The sequence below is a fragment of the Numida meleagris genome, chromosome 15 (genome assembly GCF_002078875.1).
Source record: "Numida meleagris isolate 19003 breed g44 Domestic line chromosome 15, NumMel1.0, whole genome shotgun sequence".
NCBI classification, from domain to species: domain Eukaryota; kingdom Metazoa; phylum Chordata; class Aves; order Galliformes; family Numididae; genus Numida; species Numida meleagris.
Genome location: NC_034423.1, coordinates 234,604 through 245,431, shown reverse-complemented (window position 1 = coordinate 245,431; position 10,828 = coordinate 234,604). Strand labels below are relative to the sequence as shown.

The window sequence follows — 10,828 nt, the reverse complement described above, 5'->3', positions numbered from 1 at the left end:
AGTTCTTGGGCGGTTGGTTCCGCAAAACAGGATAAGTCTTCATCCTGGCCCAAAAGGAATGTGGGCTCTGCCTATGGCATAACAAGCCCACCCTGCTCACCATGCGCTGCTTTCCCAGCGGAACAAGGCTCCCTCCAGGAAGCTAAAAAGCATGAAAACAGCTTAACAGACAAAAAATGCACAAAAACAAGAAAATAAAGTGCAATACTATAAAGAAAAATCTACAATTAAAAAGAGTAACAATAATAATAACTTAAAAAAAAAAACCCATATCAATCTTCCTCAAGGGGGGAGCACCAATGAGATTTCATTGTGCCCCATTGCAGTGCTGGCGCTGCCCCACGCGCCGTGGGAACAGCCCAGCACTTCAGAGCTGACCCCGGGGGTCCCATACAGTGGAGGGGACTCTCCTCCGAGACAACCCCCATCCCTCAGGTTGAATGCCCCAAAGAAGCAACAGCCAAAAAGGTTTCTCCTGCTGGCCCAGACACGTGCTTTTCTCTTCCTGCTGTGCTGATGGCAATCATTAACCCCAAGAGCTTGTCCAGCAGCTTATGGCTTGGCTGGGTGCCGCTGAACGAGCTTGCAGCCAACAATGCTTCCAGCACACACCCAAGGGGATGGCCCTGCCCCTTTCGCTCCCCACCATTACAGCTCTCGTTCATCAGAGGAACTCATATTCCAGGCACTGAGTGCACCCAGCAATCTCCTACCTTCCCCACAAACCCTTCCTCGTCTCCGCAGCCCCCCACCGTGGGAAGTGGGGCTGGGGGGGTGTCACAGGGGCAAACACTGATTCATTTCTGCATTAATGCTCGGTTACTAAAAAATCCCGAATGAGCAAAGAAGCCATTGCACCTTGGGCACAGGTCAGAGCAAGCTCCTGGAGCACAGCCCACAGATTTCCCCTCTGCTATGGCAATGCTTCTGCTGGCTGCGTGTTCCTGGTGCATGCAGAGCCCCAAGGTTGCGTGCCAAGATGCAGTGGGAAGTGTTTAACGTCCTCCAACCTTTGCCCGTATTGATCCATGGTTCCAAGTTTGATCCATGGCCAAGTTCCTCCTACTGTACTCTGGAGCTGGGCAAAGGTAGGAGAATCTGGGCATAGCCGCGCGCTTCCTGCAGCTCAGGTGAGGGATTTCTCTCTCGGTGGGGCTCCTGGTGGGGGAAATCCTTGGGGGGTCACCTGCTCTGCCCCGCAGCCTGGCAGGAGCACAGTCACTGCCCAAGGCAATGGGGGCCGCACTCATGGAACTCACGTTCCAGTGACCCCGGCCCCTCCTCCCCTGGTGGCGGGAACCATCTGGGTCCCTCTCTTCTCCGACAGCTTCTTCCCTAATTTTCATCCTAAAATTTTTCTCTATCTTCTTTCCAAATGTTATTCCTCATCTTCGCCATCATCTCCTCATCCATCTCCTTCCCCTATCTTCTTCTCTCATTCTTTTACCCATTTTTTACCCATCTTCTACCCCTCCAGCTTCTTAGAGCTCCGTTGCCGTGGGTTTTGGCTGCGATTCAGTCCCTCTTCGAACGGACCCTGGCGTGAGACTCCACTGCAAAGCTGATCCGCTCCAGCTCTCATCTCCTGCAGCATCTTCCCTCATTTTCTTAACAAAAATTTTCCGCATCTTCTGTCCCAGCCTTCTTTCCCATCTCCTCCATCGTCTCCTTCTCAGTCTCCTTCCTCACTCTCCTTTCCCCAGCTCCTTCACTCCTCCTCTTCTCCAGCACAGATGCGCTTCATATCAGGCTGCAACCACCCCACCTCTGCCCTCCCATGGAAGAGCCTCCTGCCTCATCTCCTGGCTCTGCACATACTCCACCCGGGATCAGGTAGGGCTCCTGTGGGGCTGCTGTGCCTGGCACAGGAGTTGCTGGAGGGTGGGGGATTGGCCAAGGTGCAGAGAGGACTCAAGCCCAGCACCCAGCCCCACTTCAGTTTCACTTTCTCTTTGGTTCTTCCATGAAACGCGTGATTTTGGGTAGAATTTCTATCTCTTCCTCACCTCCTACACACGTTGTGAGTGGGCTCCCACCCCCAGGAATCCTTCCCCACTCCCTCCTGTTCCCTCTACAGCTCTTGCACATGGGATGCAGCACGCAGCACCTCCCCCTGTGCCGCTCCCTGCCCCCACATGAACGCAGGCACCACCTCACTGTCTCTCCATGCCCTTCTCATTGCACAGCCCAGTTCAGGGTGGTGGCACCCAGACTTCATGTCATGGCAACTGTGGGACAGGACGTCGTGCTGCGCTGCCACTTGTCCCCTTGCAAGGATGCTTGGAGCTCGGACATCAGATGGATCCAGCACCGGTCCTCGGGGCTTGTGCACCACTACCAAGATGGAGTGGTCTTGAAGCAGATGGAGGAATATAAAGGGAGGACAGAACTGCTCAGGGACGGTCTCTCTGATGGAAACCTGGATTTGCGCATCACTGATGTCACCTCCTCCGATAGCAGCTCATACAGCTGCATTTTGGAAGACGTTGATGGCTATGCAGAAGCTGTGGTGAACCTGGAGGTGTCAGGTCAGTGGCTGGGGTGACGCCTCCAGGTGTTGCTGGGTTTGTGTGTCCCACCCCCACCTCTGTCCATCCTCATCCTCATGGCCATACATGGAGAGCTGAAGGACAGGAGCCTTTGAGAGAGGTCGAGGCTGAGTTGTTCCAGGAGATGCTTGGGTTGGAGCAGGCGCACGGTGTGATTTGGGGATGGATCTGCATGGATGAGGCGGTTGCGTTGGGTTTCTGGGATGGGTTTCTTCATGGTTTAGTGGCAGTGGGCACAGGCTGCTGTGCAGCTCCTCCACCTGTGCCAGTCCGGGGACGCTGCCATTATACCTCATTGCTCCCTCCATGCTGTCCCTTCGCATTCGGGCAACTCCCAAGTCTGACTCTTGCTTTTCCACACATGGCAATGGAAAAGGAACCCTCTTCCTGATGTTTTTTCCAGATCCCTTTTCCCAGATCATCCATTCCTGGGCGGCAGCTCTGGCTGTGGTCCTCACACTTCTGCTTGGGTCATTTGTCATCATTGCTTTTCTCCATCGGAAGCAAGGTGAGCTGAGAGCGGAGGGGATGGAGTGCAGGGAGGTGCTGAGAGAGACAGTAATGGTCGGGGTGGTGCTGAGCTCTTGTCCATGGAAGTACACAGGAGGAAGAAGGGAGATTTTCCCTGAGATTCCCAGAGCTATTCAGTAACGTTTGCCTTTCTTTTTGGCAATGAAGGAAGGGGAAAACGGCTGAGGAGGGTGGGAAGATAGGAACGTGGCTGGAGCGTGGGGCAGGTGGGAAGGTCCAGGGCCTCTGGAGACGTCCCCAGAAACCAAGCTGCCCTGCTGACCACCTCTTCCTCCGCTTTGTTTTGCAGTGGCACAGCACAGAGAGCTGAGTGAGTCCTTGCAGCCCCATCCACCACCAAAGTCCCTTGAATGGAACTGATAGAAGACTGCTGAGTGCTGGGTTTATGGGATGGGTTGGGGCCATGGGATCTGTGGGGCCTTGCAATGAGTTGGGTTCATGGGACAAACTGGGTCATGGGTTGTATTGGAGTGAGAGGATGCATCAATCCTGACTGATCCAAGTGAAAAACTCTTGCCCAATCCGTTCCTTTCTATTCCTTGAATTGCTTCTTGGGACAAAAGCGGTCATTGGCCTCTTCCCAGAACAAAAAGATTTGGGGTCTGGGCATGGGAGCAGCCATGGGATGAGAAGCTGTTCCCTCTGACCATGCATTTCCTTTGCTTCTATTTTGCAGAGAGAAAAGATGCACAGTTGGGTAAGTCTCCTTCCCCAGTCTGAGGGAATTCAGGGTCTCTCCATGGCATTGCTGTGGGATGAGCAGCTGTTCCTTCTGACCATGCACTGCTCTTCTCTTTCTTTTCCAGCGGAACAAGCTGCGATATTGGGTGAGACCCCATTCCCCATTGTTTTTTAAATCATATGCCTGTGTGAGCTCTGGGATGAGATGTTCCTCTCATCATGCATTGTTTCTGCTTTTCATTTGCACATTTTCATGATGCAAATTTGAGTATGTCTCCCTCCAAACACTGAACAAATTTGGGGTCTTCCCAAGGGATCAGCCATGGGATGATCATCCGACCCGTCTCATCATGCATTTCTGATTTGTTTCTTTCTTTTGCAGAGAAACTAGCTGCAGAACTGGGTGAGTCCCTCTTCTCACAGTAAACAACAACACGGGGGTCTTCCTGTGTGAGCCGTGGGATGAGATGTTCCTCTCATCACGTGTTGTTTTTCTCTTTCTTTTCCAGTGAAACGAACCAAAGAAGTGGGTGAGTCTTCTTCCTTGACCCAAAGGAATATGGGGTTTCCCAAGGGATGAGAAGCAGTCCCACCTCATAGTGCGTTGCCTATTTTTTTTTTTTTTTTTGCAGAGAAAAAGAATTCACAGTTGAGTAAGTAGCAGTCAACAAACTGAGGGAATTTGGGATCTTACAAAGGGGCTGAGTATGTGATGAAAAATCCCCTCTGACCATGCACTGCTTTTCTCTTTCTATTCCAGAGAAACACTGTGAAGACATGGGTGAGTCTTCCTTCCTAAATTAACAAAAAAAGAGGGGATCTGCCTGTGTGAGCTGTGGGATGAGATGTTCCTCTCATCATGCGTTGCTTTCCCCTTTATTTTCCAGAGGAACAAAGAAAAAAATCGGGTGAGTTTTCCTTCTTGAACCAAAGGGATTTGGGGTTTCCAATGGGATGACAAGCTGTCCAGCCTTACCATGCATTGCCTTTTCTGTCTTTTTTGCAGAGAATCAGAATTCACAGTTGAGTAAGTAGCAGTCACAGAATGGAGGGAATTTGGGGTCTTCCCAAGGGACTGCGTATGGGATGAAAAATCTCCTCTGACCATGCACTGCTTTTCAATTCCTATTCCAGATAATGACATAAAAAATATGGGTGAGTCTCCCCTGTCAAATCAAAAATGTTGGGGTATTCCCGTGTGAGCTGTGGGATGAGATGTTCCTCTCATCACGCACTGTTTCTGCTGTTCCTTTGCAGGTATAAGTGCTGCAGATCTGAGTAAGTCTCCCTCCCTGCACTGAAGGAATTCAGGGTCTTCCCATGGGATCAGCCATGGGATGATCATCTCAGTCTTCTCTTCACGCACTTCTTATTTGCTTCTTTCACAGAGAAACAAGCTGCAAAATTGGGTGAGTTCTCCCTCCAAATTAAAAAAAAAAAGGGGGGGGGGGTCTGCCTGTGTGAGCTGTGGGATGAGACGTTCATCGTGCATTCCTTTTCCCTTTCATTTCCAGAGAAACAAACGGAAAAAGTGGGTAAGTCTACTTCCCCAAACCAAAGGAATTTGGGGTTTCCCATGGGATGACAAGCTGTCCAGCCTCACCATGCATTCCTTTTCATTTTCAGTGGAATACACTGAATACCTGGGTGAGTCTTCTTCCCCAACCAGGGAAACATGGGGTTTCCCATGGGATGACAAGCTGTCCCACCTCACCATGCATTGTCTTTTCATTCTTCTTGGCAGAGTACTGGAATTCACTGTTGAGTAAGTAGCAGCCACAGAACGGAGGGAATTTGGGGTCTTCCCAAGGGACTGCGTATGGGATGAAAAATCCTCTCTGATCATGAACTGCTCTTCTCTTTCTTTTCCAGAGCATAGCTTAAAAATGATGGGTGAGTCTCCCCTCCCAAATTAAAAATGGTGGGGGTATTCCCGTGGGAGCTGTGGGATGAGATGTTCCTCGCATCATGCACTGTTTCTTCTTTCCCTTTGCAGGTTTTAGTGCTGCTGATTTCAGTAAGTCTTCCTCCCTACACTGAAGGAATTTGGGGTCTTCCCATGGGATCAGCCATGGGATGATCATCTGACCCTTCTCATCATGCATTTCTTATTTGTTTCTTTTGTAGTGAAAGAAGTTGCAGAACTGGGTGAGTCCAACCTCCAAAATTAAAAAAATAGGGGGTTCAGCCTGTGTGAGCTGTGCGATGCAATGTTCCTCTCAACATGCATTCCTTTTCTCTTTCTTTTCCAGAGGAACACTGTGAAGAGATGAGTGAGTCTCACCTCCCAAATTAAAAACACTGGGGTTCTGCCTGTGGGAGCTGAGGGATGAGATGTTCTTCTCATCATGCACTGTTTCTGCTTTTCCTTTGCAGAGATGAAGGATGCAAAGTTGGGTGAGTTTCTCTCCCTAAACCAAAGATGATAGGGGTCTTCCCGTGGGATCAGCCATGGGATGATCATCTGACCCTTCTCATAATGCATTTCTGATTTGTTTCTTTTCCAGTGAAACAAGTAGCAAAACTGGGTGAGTCCTCCCTCCCTAAGGAGAAAAAACAGGGGGCTTCCTGTGTGAGCTGTGGGATGAGATGTTCCTCTCTTCATGCGCTGCTTTTCTCTTTCTTTTCCAGTGAAACGAACCAAAGAAGTGGGTGAGTCTGCTTCCCCGAACCAAAGGAATATGGGGTTTCCCCTGGGGTGACAAGCCGTCCCACCTCACCATGCGTTGCCTTTTCTTTCTTTTTTGCAGAGAATCGGAATTCATTGTTGAGTAAGTAGCAGTCACTAAGCTGAGGGAATATGGGGTCTTCTCAAGGGACTGCGTATGGGATGAAAAATCCCCTCTGACCATGCACTGCTTTTCTCTTTCTATTCCAGAGAAACACTGTGAAGACATGGGTGAGCATCCCCTCCCAAATTAAAATTGCTGGGCTCTTCCTTTGGGAGATGAGGGGTGAGATATTCCTCTCATCATGCACTGTTTCTGCTTATCCTATGCAGAGGCAAAAGATCCAAAGTTGGGTGAGTCTCCCTCCCTAAACCAAAGAGGATAGGGGTCTTCCCGTGGGATCAGCCATGGGATGATCGTCTGACCCTTCTCATCATGTATTTCTTATCTCTTTCTTTCACAGAGAAATTAGCTGCAAAACAGGGTGAGTTCTCCCTCTCTAATTAGAAAAAAAAGGGAGGTCTGCCTGTGTAAGCTGTGGGATGAGATGTTCCTCTCATCATGCGTTGCTTTTCTCTATATTTCCAGTGGAACAAACTGAACCATTGGGTGAGTTTACTTCCCCAGACCCAAGGAATATGGGGTTTCCCCTGGGATGACAAGCTGTCCCACCTCATCACACGTTGCTTTTCTCTTCCTTTTCCAGTGGTAGAAATGAAAGATTTGGGTGAGTCATCCCCAAACTGAAGGAATGCTTGGTTTCCCATGGGATGACAAGCTGTCCCACCTCAGCATCCCTCGCTTTTGCTTTCTTTTCCAGACAAACAAACAGAAGAATCAGACTGAGAGATGAACACTGTTTCACAGTAACCACAGTTGTTAAGCTTAGTGCACCACTGATGGCAGTGGATACCAAAACCACGATCACTCGAAGCCAGCAAGGAAATCCACAACAGGAACAAGAGGAGGCAGAGTTTGCACTGAGTGAGAACACCTGCATTGCATTGCTGGGACCCAAAGCTGCCTGAGGGAACACCAAACTGAGGATGCACGACCTCCAACTGCAATCCAGTTGGAAGAAAGAAACCATAGAGAGGAAGAAAGGAATGGAGACAGAGATCCTGGAAAAGGGACGGACATTTTGGGAAATAGTATGATCATCTCTCAGGCTTTGTGGAAATCTAATGAATACGTAACGCTTTTGTAAATACAAGCATGCATGCAGAAGTAAAGGTTGAAAACTGCTTTGGGTGTTATCCCTGTTGTCTCTTGCAGTAAAAGAACACCTGGTGATGGTAATGGATTATGGATTGTTTTCAGTTCTTGGGCGTTTGGTTCTGTGAAACAGGATGAGTCTTCATCCTCGCACCAAAGGAACGTGGGCTCAGCCTATGGCATAACAAGCCAACCTTGCTCACCATGCGCTGCTTTCCCAGCAGAACAAGGCTCCCTCCAGGAAGATAAAAAGGGATGAAAGCAACATAATAGACAAAAAATACACAAAAACAAGAAAATAAAGAATACTTAAAAAAACCCTACAATTCAAAAGAGTAACAATAATTAAAAGAAACCACACCAACCTTCCTCAAGAGGTAGCACCAGTGAGATTCCTTTGTGCCCCAATGCGGTGCTGGCGCAGCCCCAAGCGCCGTGGGAACAGTCCAGCACTTCAGAGCTGACCCCGGCGGTCCCACAGCGCAGAGGGGACTCTCCCCCGAGATGACCCCCATCCCTCAGCTTGAACGCCCCAAAGAAGCAACAGCCAAAAAGGTTTCTCCTGCTGGCCAAGCCATGTGCTTTTCTCTTCCCACTGTGCTGATGGCAATCATTAACCCCAAGAGCTCGTCCAGCAGCTTATGGCTCGGCTGGGCGCTGCTGAACGAGCTTGCAGCCAACAATAGTTCCAGCACACACACGAGGGGACGGGCCTGCCCCTTTCACTCCCCACCATTACAGCTCTCGTTCATCAGAGGAACCCACATCCCACGCACTGAGTGCACCCACCAATCTCCCACCTTCCCCACAAACCCTTCCTGGTCCCCGGAGCACCCCACTGTGGGAAGTGGGGCTGGGGGGGTGTCACAGGGGCAAACATTTATTCATTTCTGCATTAATGCTCGGTTACTTAAAAATCTCGAATGAGCAAAGAAACCATTGCACCTTGGGCATAGCTCAGAGCAAGCTCCTGGAGCACAGCCCACAGATTTCCCCTCTGCTATGGCAATGCTTCTGCTGGGTGCGTGTTCCTGGTGCATGCAGGGAACCAGGGCACTGCAGGAAGCTGCAATGGGATGTGTTTAACGTCCTCCAACCTTTGCCCGTATTGATCCATGGCCAAGTTCCTCCTACTGCACCCTGGAGCTGGGCAAAGGTAGGAGAAGCAGGGTGTGGCCACATGCTTCCTGCAGCTCAGGTGAGGGATTTCTCTCTCGGTGGGGCTCCTGGTGGGGGAAATCCTTGGGGGGTCACCTGCTCTGACCCACAGCCTGGCAGCAGCACAGTCACTGCCCAAGGTGGTGGGGGCTGCGCTCATGGAACTCACATTCCAGTGACCCTGACCCCTCCTCCCCTGCTGGCTGGAACCAGCTGGGCCCCTCTCTTCTCCTACAGCTCCTTCCCTCTTCTTCACTAACTTTTTCCCCCATTTTCTTTTAAAATCTTCTCCACATCTTCTGCAGCATCTCCTTCTCCGTCTCCTCCCCAAACTCCTTCCTGTATCTTCGTCTCTCAACTTTTTCCCCATCTTCTTTCCCATCTTCTCCATCATCTCCTTCTCAGTCTCCTTCCTTACTCTCCTTTCCCCAGCTCCTTCCTCCATCCTCTTCTCCAGCACAGATGCGCTTCAGATCGGGCTGCAACCACCCCGCTTCCGCCCTCACCTGGAGGAGCCTCCTGCCTCCTCTCCTGGCTCTGCACCTCCTCCGCCCAGGATCAGGTAGGGGTTCTGAGGGGCTCCTGTGCCTGGCACAGGTGTTGCACTGGGGTGGGGGAGGGACCGTGAGGCAGGGAGGACTCAAGCCCAGCACCCAGCCCCACTTCAGTTTCACTTTCTCTTTGGTTCTTCCATGAAACGCCTGATTTTGGGTAGAATTTCTGTCTCTTCTTCACCTCCTCCACACGTTGTGAGTGGGCGCCCACACCCACGAATCCTTCCCCACTCCCTCCTGCTCCCTCTACAGCTCTTGCACATGGGATGCAGCACGCAACACCTCCAACTGTCCCACTCCATGCCCCCACGTGAACGCAGGCACCATCTCACTGTCTCTCCGTGCCCTTCTCATTGCACAGCCCAGATCAGGGTGGTGGCACCCAGCCCCCGTGTCATGGCCAATGTGGGACAGGACGTCGTGCTGCGCTGTCACTTGTCCCCTTGCAAGGATGCTTGGAGCTTGGACATCAGGTGGATCCAGCACCGGTCCTCGGGGCTTGTGCACCACTACCAAGATGGATTTGACCTGGAGCAGATGGAGGAATATAAAGGGAGGACAGAACTGCTCAGGAATGGTCTCTCTGATGGAAACCTGGATTTGCGCATCACTGCCGTCACTTCCTCCGATAGCGGCTCGTACACTTGCGCTGTGCAGGATGGTGATGGCTATGCAGAAGCTGTGGTGAACCTGGAGGTGTCAGGTCAGTGGCTGGGGTGATGCCTCCAGGTGTCGCTGGGTTTGTGTGTCCCACCCCCACCTCTCTCCATCCTCATCCTCATGGCCATGCACGGAGAGCTGAAGGACAGGAGCCTTTCAAAGAGGTCGGGGCTGAGTTGTTCCAGGAGATGCTTGGGTTGGAGCGGGCGCACGGTGTGATTTGTGGATGGATCAGCATGGACGAGGTGGTTGGGTTGGATTTCTGGGATAGGTTTCTTCCTGGCTTAGTGGCAGTGGGCACAGGCTGCTGAGCAGCTCCTCCACCTGTGCCAGTCTGGGGACACTGCCATTGTGCCTCACTGCTCCCTGCTTGCTGCCCCTTCACATTCTGGCATCTCCCAAGTCTGACTCTTGCTTTTCCACACATGGCAATGGAAAAGGAACACTTTTCGTGATGGTTTTTCCAGATCCCTTTTTCCAGATCGTCCGTTCCTGGGCGGCAGCTCTGGCTGTGGTCATCACACTTCTGCTTGGGTCGTCTGTCATCATTGCTTTTCTCCAGAGGAAGCGAGGTGAGCTGAGAGAGGAGGGGATGGAGTGCAGGGAGGTGCTGAGAGAGACAGGAATGGTCGGGGTGGTGCTGAGCTCTTGTCCAAGCAGGAGGATGAAGGGAGATTTTCCCTGAGATTCCCACTGTTCATTCTATAATGTTTGCCATTCTGTTTGGGGATGAAGGAAGGGGAAAAAGGAAAGGGGTGTGGGTGGGAAGATAGGAACGTGGCTGGAGCGTGGGGCAGGTGGGAAGGTCCAG

General features: G+C 51.3%; 2 protein-coding genes across 4 annotated transcripts; both read left to right on the top strand.

Moving 5' to 3' along the window:
* On the top strand, positions 596–3,491 carry LOC110406692 (myelin-oligodendrocyte glycoprotein-like). The gene is made up of 3 exons (XM_021413512.1): positions 596–2,528; positions 2,953–3,057; positions 3,370–3,491. The coding sequence occupies exons 1-3, from the start codon at positions 1,964–1,966 to the stop codon at positions 3,438–3,440; spliced, it is 741 nt and encodes a 246-aa protein (XP_021269187.1). The 5' UTR covers positions 596–1,963; the 3' UTR covers positions 3,441–3,491.
* On the top strand, positions 3,733–10,822 carry LOC110406686 (myelin-oligodendrocyte glycoprotein-like). Of its 3 annotated transcripts, XM_021413506.1 has the most exons (14): positions 4,024–4,164; positions 4,271–4,291; positions 4,394–4,414; positions 4,522–4,542; positions 4,649–4,669; positions 5,388–5,408; positions 5,506–5,526; positions 5,634–5,654; positions 5,758–5,778; positions 5,889–6,158; positions 6,269–6,289; positions 6,393–8,843; positions 9,017–9,365; positions 9,719–9,737. In XM_021413506.1, the coding sequence occupies exons 1-10, from the start codon at positions 4,089–4,091 to the stop codon at positions 5,930–5,932; spliced, it is 288 nt and encodes a 95-aa protein (XP_021269181.1). In that variant the 5' UTR covers positions 4,024–4,088; the 3' UTR covers positions 5,933–6,158; positions 6,269–6,289; positions 6,393–8,843; positions 9,017–9,365; positions 9,719–9,737. The 3 variants fall into 3 exon arrangements, with proteins under 3 accessions (XP_021269180.1, XP_021269181.1, XP_021269179.1); XM_021413505.1 differs by lacking the exons at positions 5,388–5,408; positions 5,506–5,526; positions 5,634–5,654; ... (4 more) ...; positions 9,017–9,365; positions 9,719–9,737 and adding an exon at positions 3,733–3,907 and having other exon boundaries at positions 4,144–4,164; positions 4,649–5,206; XM_021413504.1 differs by lacking the exons at positions 4,024–4,164; positions 4,271–4,291; positions 4,394–4,414; ... (6 more) ...; positions 5,889–6,158; positions 6,269–6,289 and adding an exon at positions 10,485–10,822 and having other exon boundaries at positions 6,406–8,843; positions 9,236–9,365; positions 9,719–10,060.